The 14286-nt window shown below is 45.5% G+C and overlaps 1 protein-coding gene across 1 annotated transcript in view; it reads left to right on the top strand.

Moving 5' to 3' along the window:
* Positions 1-14286, top strand: part of ryr2a (ryanodine receptor 2a (cardiac)) — a gene marked incomplete at both ends in the record, with an annotated part of 175982 nt that overhangs the window by 90476 nt on the left and 71220 nt on the right. Inside the window, 15 exons of the mRNA XM_079757379.1 lie at positions 98-230; positions 1672-1775; positions 2980-3115; positions 3636-3825; positions 4047-4149; positions 4744-4864; positions 5767-5936; positions 6507-6727; positions 7871-7961; positions 8558-8698; positions 9618-9781; positions 9965-10043; positions 10142-10231; positions 12611-12745; positions 12997-13074. Coding sequence (XP_079613505.1) covers positions 98-230; positions 1672-1775; positions 2980-3115; positions 3636-3825; positions 4047-4149; positions 4744-4864; positions 5767-5936; positions 6507-6727; positions 7871-7961; positions 8558-8698; positions 9618-9781; positions 9965-10043; positions 10142-10231; positions 12611-12745; positions 12997-13074 — 1956 coding nt within the window. The remainder of the gene's footprint in view (positions 1-97; positions 231-1671; positions 1776-2979; positions 3116-3635; positions 3826-4046; positions 4150-4743; positions 4865-5766; positions 5937-6506; positions 6728-7870; positions 7962-8557; positions 8699-9617; positions 9782-9964; positions 10044-10141; positions 10232-12610; positions 12746-12996; positions 13075-14286) is intronic.

Raw genomic sequence — 14286 nt, forward strand, 5'->3', positions numbered from 1 at the left:
ATCACCTTTCAATATTTAACATACTCTCTCTTTAAACCTCATGACAGGAAATCACCTTTCAATATTTAACATACTCTCTCTTTAAACCTCATGACAGGAAATCACCTTTCCCAAGATGGTGGCAAACTGCTGCCGCTTCCTGTGCTACTTCTGCCGGATCAGCCGTCAGAACCAAAAGGCCATGTTCGACCACCTCAGCTACCTCCTGGAGAACAGCAGCGTGGGGCTAGGTGGGTTGTTTTGGACAAGAAGAGGCCTAGTGTGTTTTCACGCTGTTGCACTGGGCTCTAAAGGTCATAGGACTTTAGAGTTGTAAAGTGAGAGAGATTTTGAAACTAGGCGACCATCCCCTCCCTTAGTGTAATACTCATTCACTCATCTGTAATTGACAGGTGAGATGGATCCCTCAAACCAATCAGGGAAGAGATGCTCTGATTGGTCAAAAATCATGTCATACAGAGGCAGGCGTAGTCAACTCAGCAAAGATGGTGGAGGACTTTGCCATTTCAGAGGACCGTTTGTACTCTCTTCACTCTTGTTGGTTCTGATTAGAAGTTAAGCTGATGCAAATTATTTTTATATATTTTAGGGCATTGAGCACAGGCTTTTGTCCAACGCGACTTACAACCATTCAAACACACATTTACACACCGACGGTGGAGTCGGCGATGCAAGGCGACAACCAGCTCGTCGAAAGCAGTTAGGGTCGGGGGCCTTGCTCAGGGACACCTCGACACTCTGTTCTGAGAAATGCCTTCCATGCATAGTTGTGTTCACCTTTATTGTGTAAATCAGTTTCTTTCATATTAAAGCAATTCTGATTGCTACACTTTCCTTGGAAAAGTGTAGCTTGAGTGTGTAGCTTCAGCTCCAGTTCCTTGAATCAGAGCTATGGTACTTCTGGTGATGGTGTGGTCAGGGTCCTTTTTCAGCCCGCAGTAACCATGGTAACCCCCTCCAGCGTCCCCATCGATGAGGGGCTCCACCCCTCTGGTTCAGCCCTCAGTAACCATGGTTACCGTCTCCCTCCAGCGTCCCCATCGACGAGGGGCTCCACCCCTCTGGTTCAGCCCTCAGTAACCATGGTTACCGTCTCCCTCCAGCGTCCCCATCGACGAGGGCCTCCACCCCTCTGGTTCAGCCCTCAGTAACCATGGTTACCGTCTCCCTCCAGCGTCCCCATCGACTCGGGGCTCCACCCCTCTGGTTCAGCCCTCAGTAACCATGGTTACCGTCTCCCTCCAGCGTCCCCATCGACTCGGGGCTCCACCCCTCTGGTTCAGCCCTCAGTAACCATGGTTACCGTCTCCCTCCAGCGTCCCCATCGACGAGGGGCTCCACCCCTCTGGTTCAGCCCTCAGTAACCATGGTTACCGTCTCCCTCCAGCGTCCCCATCGACGAGGGGCTCCACCCCTCTGGTTCAGCCCTCAGTAAACATGGTTACCGTCTCCCTCCAGCGTCCCCATCGACGAGGGGCTCCACCCCTCTGGTTCAGCCCTCAGTAACCATGGTTACTGTCTCCCTCCACCGTCCCCATCGATGAGGGGCTCCACCCCTCTGGTTCAGCCCTCAGTAACCATGGTTACCGTCTCCCTCCAACGTCCCCATCGACGAGGGGCTCCACCCCTCTGGTTCAGCCCTCAGTAACCATGGTTACTGTCTCCCTCCAGCGTCCCCATCGATGAGGGGCTCCACCCCTCTGGACGTGGCGGCGGCGTCGGTCATGGACAACAACGAGCTGGCCCTGGCTCTTAGGGAGCCCGACCTGGAGAAGGTACACACACACAGTCACACACACACACGCACACACACGCACACAGTCACACACAGTCACACACACACAGACACGCACACACGCACACACACACACACACGCACATAGGCACACACACACACATACACACACAGTCACTCACACACACACACACACACACACACACACACACACACACACACACACACACACACACACACACACACACACATGCGCGCACGCATGCACACACACACACACACACACTTAAGCGCTTGGGCGTCTGTTACATTATAGAAACACATTAAGTGCACATATGAGTTGCTGCCTATCCAATCGTCTTGTAGGGCCATGATTTCCAAACAGAGATGCTGGGACACAGTGCTGGTTAACTGTCCTGAAGCAACTAGAACAGGCCTGGATTGACGTGAGCAATCACAGGCCATGCTGTTAACGGTCTTGCAACAGACCCGTGCTTAGAAAAACAATTGCTCGGCAGTCTCCGAAAAAAGGTATACCAGCAGACTGAATAAACCCAGAATGAGGGCCTCAAATCATAATGGACCCGGGAAATTCGTGCTGAGGTCAATTCAGACCTGTTTTTTGTCCGGGCCATTACGAGCGCCAAGAGACCAAGGATCTGAGAAAGGAACGTTATTTTATTGACCTGCAAAATTGGAATTGCTAGTAAAAAATAAAATTCTACAGCTTAACGTTTATCATGTTGGTTACAAAATAAACGGAAATTAAAAAAAACAGTAAGACCTTTCGTGACTATTACGGTCTCGCTTTAAAAGATGCTCAATGCCCATCTTAAATAAGTCCAACCTTTACGCTACACGTAGTGAACATTGTGAACGTTGATCTCCAGCCTTTCCTCTGCTCCGGCTCCATTGGGTGGTGCTGTTGAAAGCTTTTTTTCCCTTATTTCCTGCTCTTGTGCTCTGATTCTCGTGTTCTCCCTCATCACCACGAGAGCCACACAGCCCTTCCATGAGCGTCTCTGGTGATCGTTTTACACATCAAGATAAACAGACCCAGGAACAGCGGTTGTATAATGTGACCCCACCCTGACCTGATTGATAAGACCTGGACCCTGGCCCGTACGGAGTCCCGGGGCGAGTCTCGGATCCTAGCTAGACCCCTCAAGACCTTTAATCCGATGGTAAGAAGGGTCCCATGGGGACGGAGGGCACATTACCTAATCCCCTACCGTCTTTCCCAGGTGGTTCAGTATTTGGCAGGATGTGGGCTCCAGAGCTGTGCCATGCTGGTCTCCAAGGGATACCCCGATATGGGCTGGAACCCTGTCGAAGGAGAACGCTACCTGGACTTCCTGCGCTTCGCTGTCTTCTGCAATGGTTCTTATTATTTTTATTGACGCTATTCTAATGAGTAACTAGGATCAGATCCTGTAGTGTTGAAGGTAGTGAGTAGAACTGTACAACACAGAGACATAGTGTCCGTGACGTCACCGATGGTTTACACAGGACTGGTTTGGGGGGGCAGATAGGCCTTCTACTGAGGGTCACCGTTGTTTAAGATTTCAGCCACTTTCAGCCAAAATGATCCATATTTGGCACATCGAATGGTAGCCTCACAGTAGATGATGCCCTTAACTTGACATTTAATCCTTAATAACCTTCACTTAAATATAATTGTCAACCAGGACCTCAGAAATGATGGTGAACTAGCCACTGAGATCCTAACCAAACAAAAAAAGCTGTCCCCTCTGCCTCAAACACCCTAAAGGCTGCAAGAGGGACTTCATGGTAGTCCCTTCTGAATGAGCTTCACAGACAGACTGCACCATGGCTGCCCGCGGGAACAGACATGCTCTGACGATGTCTTGCTTTAGTGGACATCTTGTCGCCCCTGTAGGCGAGAGTGTGGAGGAGAACGCCAACGTGGTGGTGCGGCTGCTGATTCGTCGGCCTGAGTGCTTTGGCCCCGCCCTTAGAGGTGAGGGTGGTAACGGGTTGCTGGCGGCCATGGAGGAAGCCATCCACATCTCGGCCAACGCCTGCAGAGACCGCCCCTCCTCGCCCGCGTCCGAGAGCACCAAGTCCCTGTGAGATAACATCAACTCACCTTCTGTGTTCATAAATACTCCTGATTCTCATTGTCTTTAGCAACATACCAACATGTTTCAACCACATTTTAGCAGAAAATCAAATTTCTTGTTGTTCCCCTGCTGAAACTGTTTTTTTAAGCCGTACAGCGGTCTGTACAGGGCGTTCTGGGTACTGGGTGTGTCCGTGTGCTCACGTGTCCCTTTGTCCCCCCACACAGCAGCGAGGACGAGGAGGACGACACCATCCACATGGGCAACGCTGTCATGACCTTCTACGCCGCGCTCATCGACCTGCTGGGCCGCTGCGCGCCTGAGATGCACGTAAAGGCTTACACGCACACTCGCACACGCACACACGTGGACACACACGCACGCAAACACTGCACACACACATCACATATGGATAATAGCTGTTGGAGAAGCGATAACATTGCAACCAAATGAAAAGGCTCAGCTCATCATGGCCATTTTAGAGGAAAGAAAGAGATGAACCAGAGAGAAAGGACCAAACTCAGGAGTGGCTCCAGAATGTTTTTTGGAGGGTCCAGAGCGACTGCCAGGGTGCACAGGGCAGTGAGATAGCGAGCTGAATGCACGTTCATGGAGAACCCAACCACGAGAACAATCTGGTTCCAGGAAACAGACCCAACACTTTAGGATCAGGAAACAAACCCAACAGAACCCTTTACTTTCAATGAACAGAAGGGTACAAACCCACTAGCTGAGCCCACTGTTTCTCCTTCATATTTGTGACTAATCCAAGTCCTACTTTGCTACCTCTTCACATTTGTGATGTTTTTTATTTCATAATCTAGGTCCAGTAAAAACATAAGCGTGTTGCATTCTGAAATGATGGTGGGAGAAGGTGCACTTTCCTAATCCACGATGTTTCCTTCCTGTGATGATTTCTGCCAGTTGATCCATGCTGGCAAAGGGGAGGCGGTCCGCATCAGAGCCATCCTCAGGTCCCTGATCCCCATCCAGGACTTGGAGGGAGTCATCAGCATCCCCTTCTCCATGCCCACCCTAGCCACTGGTATGTAGAGGACGTGCATGGGCACTGGTGATAGACAGACGGGCAGGACCTACGGACGCCCCAAACACGATTTGGCTTTAACTCGATTTGCCCCCAGGACCTCCCTGCTGAGCGCCCGACCCCCCCATCTGCTGTTTGAAAATACAAACCAACCTTTTGTTCTTCAAGTTGATTCATTCTGTCTCTATCTAGGCTGCCTTGGTTGTTGGTTGTCCCAATCTGGTGGCTGTGATATCAGATCACAGATCCCATGGATGGCACCGTACCTTATTTCACTGCCTCTCCGAGCCTTCCCAAACTCCCCTTCTCTTTCCTGGGACTTGTCTACCCCTTCAACATTTCTTTAAATGATGGACAACAGGATCAACACTTTTTAAACAGCCATTACCCACAGACGTGGCATTTTTTTGATGTATCTTAGGGGCCTTATTTTATATCACATGAAGTGAACTACACACATACCAAATATTATGTTAGAAAAATGTATATTAAATATACATCTCAAATGATCTGCTTAATGCACATTTATAACCCTTAATAACATAATAAGTAGTAATAACTAACCTAACTAATGTTGTCCACCCCCAACTGTTTTAACTAATTATGTTTCGTCGAGGACTATATGGGAACGACGACGCCAATTGATTTATTGAAGTGCCATTAACCAAATTTTAATCGTAACCTATATAAGCAACATTTGGTATGCTATGGATTTTGAATTGTATTTAGACCATTTTAACTGATTTGCATTCAGGTCAAAAAAACACGTTTAGTATTTTCTCAAGATTGACCCACGCATCACTAAACGTCACTAGACAGAATAATCTATATATGTCTACCATCCTGTCTTAAACGTTTGGATCGTGTTCTTCTACCCCACTGATCTTATACTGGGTGTGAAGACGGATCCGTGGTGGAGCCAGACATGTCGGCAGGGTTCTGCCCGGACCATAAGGCGGCCATGGTCCTGTTCCTGGACCGGGTCTACGGCATCGAGGACCAGAACTTCCTCTTACACCTTCTGGAAGTTGGCTTTCTACCAGACCTCCGAGCCGCAGCCTCACTGGACACTGTAAGTGGTACCAGTCCTCAATGTCTTGTTTCTCCATCAAAAAGGTTAAAAATACATACTGGGAAGACATACTCTTGTCTGTCATTCTGTATTAATTAAGCAAATTCATCCTTCCATCACCATCATCCCTATCATCTTTATTTTTCTTCAGTCTTTCTTCAGTCTGAATTTTCAAAGTTTGAATCCAAACACGGACTCGGAACAGGCTTAAGTTGAACAAAAGACAATCCTTTTTTATACAGAATTTGTTTCTAGAGCAAAGCAGAAAAACAGGCCAACCAAACAAAAGGCTACATAACTACTTACAAATGTAAACGTAGCTAAGCTTCCTCTCAAGCAAGCAAGAAAAGATTCCAAACAAACAGAGAGGAAGTTGAATAACACCATTAAACTGAGGGCTATAGAGCATGTGGAGGCGAGGAACTGAATGCCGCATGTAGGGAGCGAGCAACGATGATCAGGGGTAAGAAAAAGACTAAGTGAGGATATATGTAACAAAAATGAATAAAACAGTTAAACAGTGCCTTAGTTTTTCCTTCCCTCTATCTGCTGTCCCGTCTCTCCCTGCAGGCGGTCCTCAGTGCCACGGACATGGCTCTGGCCCTCAACAGGTACCTGTGTGCAGCTGTGCTGCCCCTGCTGACTAAGTGCGCCCCGCTGTTTGCCGGCACAGAGCCGTATGCCTCGCTGATCGACTCCCTGCTCCACACTGTGTACCGGCTGTCCAAGGGCTGCTGCCTCACCAAGGCCCAGAGAGACGCCATCGAGGACTGCCTCTTGGCTGTGTGCGGGTGAGGAGCCGCAGAGCGTTGAAGGGTCAGAACAGGATTAGCATCCAGCAATGCTCAGGACGCTAGGTTGGGCGCTAACAGGCGGGGAGTTGCAAGCTTTTAACTGATAAAACATGTATTTATGTTTACAAATTAAGAACTCTGTTGGCATTCAGATGGTTCGGAACGTCAAACAAGGCTTTCATCTGATTGGATATGCTTTGAGAGGTCAGAGTCAATCGCGTCAAGATGTAAAAGTTTAAAGTCTAGAAGGTGTTGAGGCGTGTTGAAGCTGGCTGCTGACGCTCAGGAGTGGCCTGGTGTTGAAGCTACTCCTGAGTAGCTTCAACACCAGGTCGGGCTTCAACCCCACAGCAATGCATTGGTAATGATGGCACTTTAAGGGACCGCCTTACTGTTGTACTCTCAACCTTTTGACTTTAGAAAACCTTTATTTCAATCACAACCACTCATCAGGTTTCTATTGCCAATTTTAGACTCTTGTAAGCGGTTATCGATCACACCTAAATGTATGTCATGCCACTGAAGAATTGTTAGAATAACAAATGATTGTTTTCTGAAGTTATTTTTAGCCCTCTAATGTTAGACTTTGCTGGCCAGCCTGTCAGAGCCAGGTAACAAACACTGTTTGTTGGGTTCACAGGGCTTGCTAGCAACAGGTTGATATAAGGATCAGTGTTGCCACAGTTACATTGAAAAAGTAATCCGATTACTGATTACTAGTTACTCCTTAAAATAGTACTTACTAATACTTTACTGATTACTTGATTTTAAAAGTAACTAAGTTAGATTACAAGTAACTTTATTAGTTACATTTAGCTGCGACAACACCCCCTGCCCACATCCCCAAAATAAAAAAATAGTAACGCATAGTGACTTTCATGAGTAACTTTAATCTGATTTCTGGTTGGGAAATAGTAACGCGTTAGATTACTCGTTACTGAAAAAAGTGGTCCGAGGCCTCACTGATATGGATACACACTCCGTACAGTAGGTGGGCCTGAGCTCCCCTAAAGGTCTGAGCTTATGGTCATTGCTGCGTCTTCCCATAAAAAGGTTCACATTGTGTCCATAGGCCTCCGAAGTGAACATGTGTATTTCTGCTCTAAGCCAGCGCTGGTCCTCTGTGCTCCCGGTGTGCAGGAAGCTACGGCCCTCCATGATGCAGCACCTCCTCAGGAGACTGGTGTTCGACGTCCCGCTCCTGAACGAGCACACCAAGATGCCGCTCAAAGTGAGGTCTTCCACGGCGGCCGAGCCTCGCCATGTGTTCAGAAGCTACCCTCATAAACACACGCCATGATCAGTGAGGCACACGCTCAGCACTGACCCGTCGAAACACTGCTGTTGTGGAATTGAAGTGTGCGCTTATCAGTGACATGAACTTGACCCCTCTGATAATTACCCCTCTGAAACTATCTCCAAAGGTTCTTGCCGGTCTGCTAAGTCCCAAGGCTAACTGTTGACTTGTCTATGTTGAGATGTAAATCGGCCATGATATCCACTTCCACTCCGCCCCTTTCGCAGTAACGCGTGTTTCGACATTGGGCCTTTGTTAAGCCTTTGACATCCATTCTACTCAAAATTAGTGTTTATCAGATCCAATAGCTGCGTCTTTGTTTTGTACAACACAAGTAAGTATTACAGCAGGATTACAGCATCATAGTCTAGAGATAACTATTAGTTAGCATTGATATAAAAAATGTGTTGAAGTATCGTTCAGGAGTTTACAGAAACAGTATTTACAAGAGAACAATAACATCCAGTTGTTTATATTGTTATTTGACCTAACACTGAGTTGTACATAATGTTGTGATGTTCCGCCTCCAGTTGCTGACCAACCACTACGAGCGGTGTTGGAAGTACTACTGCCTTGCTGTTGGGTGGGGCGGCTTCGGTGTGGCCTCGGACGAGGAGCTCCACCTCTCCAGGAAACTCTTCTGGGGCATCTTCGATGCTCTGTCACGCAAGGTCAGCCAGCGGGCCGCACCTGGTGGATGACATGTCATATATTTATGCAACCCCTTTAATTGTTAAGAAAACAATCCCTTAATTATCAAGGAAGAAACCTTGAGAAGGAACAAAGAGTGGGAGATCCCTCATTCCAGGGATGTTCAGGAATGCATTAGCTGCCATAATTGGCATACTTAGTAGTAGGATAACAAGCAAACAATAGTAAAATGAAATGAGTTAGAAATAGAAAATGAGTATTGTGATTGGTGAGGAGGAGCTGGCAGCCGTCCGGCTGGTTGGCCAGACGCCCAATCAGGACCACAGATACATATGGAAATGAGGTGCAGTTACAAACTGATATTGTCCTGCCTTTTCTACATCATGTGTGTTGTGTGTTGTCAACATGTATGATGTTGGCTGATGTATCTATCAGGCTTCAGTGGCAGGGCTAAAGGAATTGGCTGGTTTGTTAAGACCCCTGGTTAATTGCTGAAATTGCTTATGTCAAGATGTAAACTAGTCATGATTATTGTTCAACTCAACCCCCTCACGGGGTAGATGTTTTTTTTCCAAATTTGGCAATTGGTGATCAGTTGGCAACCATTATATTCCAACCAAATGTTAAGCAGCTCATATAGCTGTATCACAGTTTTGTCCAACACAGGTAAGCGCAAACAAGCTTCCTCTGGGTAGGAAGCTTTCTCCAGTAGTGCCCACAAACAGACAATTCCACATGTTGAATTGTGTTGACAATCCCCTGTGCATGCTTACACTTAGACGATACACTTAGAGGCTGAGGTACATGGTTAGAATTATGTGTACTGAGAGTGGCTGTGTTTTAGGCAGTGTGATCATTCTGAATTCAGAGCCTATTTCAATAAGATGCAAAGGTAAGTGTTGGATGGGGTGTTAAAACAAAATAATGTTGTGTTTCCAGCGGTACGACCAGGAGCTGTTCAAGCTGGCCCTGCCCTGCCTGAGTGCGGTGGCCGGGGCTCTGCCCCCGGACTATATGGAGTCCAACTATGTGGCCATGATTGAGAAGCAGTCATCTATGGACTCGGAGGGAAACTTTAACCCACAGCCTGCAGACACCAGCAAGTAGGGACTGGAAGACCACATACATTCTACTTTGTCTCACTATGATTGTATTGTTGTGAAACCGTGTGGCCCAGTTCAAACTGGATACTTGTTTTGAGCAAATATGAAATATTGCTACATATCTATACATATAAAATGAATCACCAATAATCATCTGACATTGCATGACTTTTTGTTTGTCAGCGTCAGTGTTCCTGAGAAGCTGGACTACTTCATCAACAGATATGCAGAGCATTTGCATGAGAAGTGGTCTATGGATAAGGTAATGGAGAACACGATTCCCCCCGTAACCAGATAGAGTGATAGCTTCCCGTAATATCTGAACCTAAAGATGCGTTCTCTGCTTGGTCTTCTCTCTAGTTCTCTGAGGGCTGGCTGTATGGAGAGCAGCTGTGCGAAGCCGCCAAGACCCAACCTCTCCTCAAGCCCTACAAAGGGCTTTCTGAAAAGGTTTGTTGCGGTCATCATGTATTTTATCTGTGCATCGTTTTCAATCTCCTGATTATTAGTATTGTTCTGGAGAAGCCATGTATAGAACATATTTGGTGGCCAACTTAAACATTCTCAATTATTTAATTTACTTTTTTATATATCATCGACCAAACGTTTGCTTCATGGGTTTTGACGTGCATTGTTTCTTTAATCCCCTTAAATGAGCTGCAGTCTTTAACATCGGATTCCTTACCGTATCTCTAAAAGCGAGATTTACTTAACTTTGGATTTACTCTTGTTAAAGAAGATTTCGCTACATATTTTGTTCCCCGTGTATATCTTCTGTGCATCCCTTTTATGAGTCCTGTGGATGGATTAACTTAGAACTTAGAAGAGCTCAATACACACCATCAGGCCCCGCAGTTGAAGAAAGATACACCAGCACTGTTTCTTCCCTTTCTTTGTATTCATAAAAACATGCCTGTTGCTAAACCCCTGAAGCTAATGCTAAGGCTGTAGACATGCAGCCCTTGGACTTCTTGTGTGAGTGCTTTTGAAGCCCATTGTGGCCATTTTGTGGAAGGTATTTATAACCATTAATGTTGAGGACCATTTTGCAATATTCTTAAAGTCAAGATGAAGACTTCAGATTTCAAATGAGCGACTGCGGCTAGATCATCTAAACTCACTGCAAAGGATATGGATGAAAGATTGCATAACGCGGTTAGCAGACAGAAAGCTGGGTCAGGAAACGTGACATTTAAAGATCCCATATCATGCTTTTTTAGGGTTAATAATTTGGGGGTACTCTTTCAAAAACGGTCTGATTTGTATCATGTCACTTTAAGGCCCCCCTCCCGAGTAGCCAGGTATGCTGTGATTGGGCAGCACGCCAACTCTGTTGCGATTGGTCGAATGCTTTTCGTGTATGTCGGCAAATTCACCCCCCCAAAAAGTTGTAAACGATACGGGTACCCGGGAGGCGGGACTTCTGCACTTCAGCACCGCCCACTGACGCCACACTATTACGGAATTAAAGTTGGAGCGCAAACGAGCTGTTTCACACTTATTGAGGGGCGTTCTCGGAGGACGCAAATACTCCACCTGGCTCAAACTAGCTTAATATACGTAAAGAATGTATGCATACCTCATATAACAGTCTAAAGCAAAGGAAAAAGTTGAAAAGTCAGGATATCACCTTTAAAACACAAGTTAGTGGATCTTGTCTGTGGCCTCACGAAATAAAGGGTCTAGAGCAGGGGTATGTCGCTGTAATTCAAATGCTTCTATATACAGTCACTCACAGTCACATTCAGAGTCAAATGTGTGTGTGTTGTGGCACCTAGCCCTGTAAAGAGTGAGCACCATGCTTGGTTACGCTGAAAAAGTCAAGTTTATTTTGCGCGCAAGGGAAGGGGGTGGGGAAGTAAATGGTCTTGTCGAGGGGTCTGGATCCAGGTACAGACAGGTGTAATGGCCGACCTGGAAGCGCCCACACTTTGGTTGTGGAGGGAGATGCAGTGGGCCAGGGACGGGGTATCCACTGGGCTGTCAGTTCAAAAACAGTTCCAGTCGGTCGTCGTGTTAGCAGATAGTCCCTTAAGAGTGAACAGGAACGTTGACCTCACAAAGCGATTGATCTTCAAGTCTTTTCTTTTTCTACTCTCTACTCTACTCTACTTCTTTCTCATTGCACCATTGGAATTGTGTATATAAGGCTCCAGGGTTACTTATCCAGATGAAGCCCTGGTGTGCTACCTCCAGGGTAGGGAGAGTTGGGCTGTCCTCCCACCCTCCTCTCAGACTCTGTATCCTCTGTAGAAGGGCCGTCGGACCTCGGGCCTCAGGCCAGACTCTTTAATATCCTAAGAAGAGCGCAGTCCACCAATAGCCATCTGTTTCACCTAGTGTTTAAAATGAACGCCAGCCACCACAGCATGCTCGGACAACAGCCCCACATAAGCAAAAAGAATCTTTTCTACTTTGATGGATGTGTTTGATTTGTTTTATTTGGTACAATTAATATGTTTGAGGACTGTGACTGTTGCTCTACTATTACTACTGTCTATAAACTTTATTACACTCTTTATTCTTGATAATGGTCCTACGGTTTTATGCTCTCAGATGAGGCCTATAATGCTTATATCCCACTAAACCGGGCCGGGAAGAGACTTACTCACCACAGTAACAGAGAGCAAACATAAATGAACACATAACAACGATGGAGAACATATGATGAATGAACAGAGCTTTTTAAAATAATAACAAGCTATCATACAATATATACTGAACAATATTTGTTATAGAATTATTTTAATAATTGTAAGGATTCTGACAAATCAGGCCGAAGTAGGTTGATGGCTCTAATCCCTGGCTAATCCCCTCCCCCCGGTGCAGGACAAGGAGTCGTACCGCCGGCCGATCAGGGAGTCCATCGGGACCATGGTGAGCTGGGGCTGGGTGGTGGAGCGTATCAGAGAGGGGGACCCCAGCAGTCTGCAGAAGTCTCGTCGGATTTCACAAGTCAGCCAGGTGCAGACATCCCCTCCAGCTCTCTACGCAACACACAGATACCGCTTCCATTGGATTCATTGTGTTCCACTTTCTATTACTGTTGCACTGTTCTATTCTGCTGTGACAACCAAACACAAAGCATTGTTTGTATGTTATCTCACATGAAACACGCTCACCCCTTCACACACACACGCACGCACACACACACAACCACACACGCACGCACTCTCTCTCTCTTTCTTGCTTTAAGTGTGTGTTTTGTTTTGCAGCTGTCTTTTGAAGGAGCTCCCGGTTTCAATCCGAGGCCCATCGACATGAGCAACGTCACCCTGTCCAGAGACCTTCACGTAAGAGTCACCAGCACCCGCAGCTGTTCACACATACACACTGTAACAGAGAGACACATGTTAATATATATACACTGTAACAGAGAGACACATGTTAATATATACACACACTGTAACAGAGAGACACATGTTAATATATATACACACTGTAACAGAGAGATACATGTTAATATATATACACACTGTAACAGAGAGACACATGTTAATATATATACACACTGTAACAGAGAGACACATGTTAATATATATACACACTGTAACAGAGAGACACATGTTAATATATATACACACTGTAACAGAGAGACACATGTTAATATATATACACACACTGTAACAGAGAGACACATGTTAATATATATACACACTGTAACAGAGAGACACATGTTAATATATATACACACTGTAACAGAGAGACACATGTTAATATATATACACACTGTAACAGAGAGACACATGTTAATATATATACACACTGTAACAGAGAGACACATGTTAATATATATACACACTGTAACAGAGAGACACATGTTAATATATATACACACTGTAACAGAGAGATACATGTTAATATATATACACTGTAACAGAGAGACACATGTTAATATATATACACACTGTAACAGAGAGACACATGTTAATATATATACACACTGTAACAGAGAGACACATGTTAATATATATACACACTGTAACAGAGAGACACATGTTAATATATATACACTGTAACAGAGAGACACATGTTAATATATATACACACTGTAACAGAGAGACACATGTTAATATATATACACACTGTAACAGAGAGACACATGTTAATATATATACACTGTAACAGCGACCTTCACGTAAGAGTCACCAGCACCCGCAGCTGTTCACACATACACACTGTAACAGAGAGACACATGTTAATATATACACACACTGTAACAGAGAGACACATGTTAATATATATACACACTGTAACAGAGAGACACATGTTAATATATATACACACTGTAACAGAGAGACACATGTTAATATATATACACACTGTAACAGAGAGACACATGTTAATATATATACACACTGTAACAGAGAGACACATGTTAATATATATACACACTGTAACAGAGAGATACATGTTAATATATATACACACTGTAACAGAGAGATACATGTTAATATATATACACTGTAACAGAGAGACACATGTTAATATATACACACACTGTA

The sequence above is a fragment of the Pollachius pollachius genome (assembly GCF_949987615.1).
Source record: "Pollachius pollachius genome assembly, chromosome: 19".
Lineage (NCBI taxonomy): Eukaryota > Metazoa > Chordata > Actinopteri > Gadiformes > Gadidae > Pollachius > Pollachius pollachius.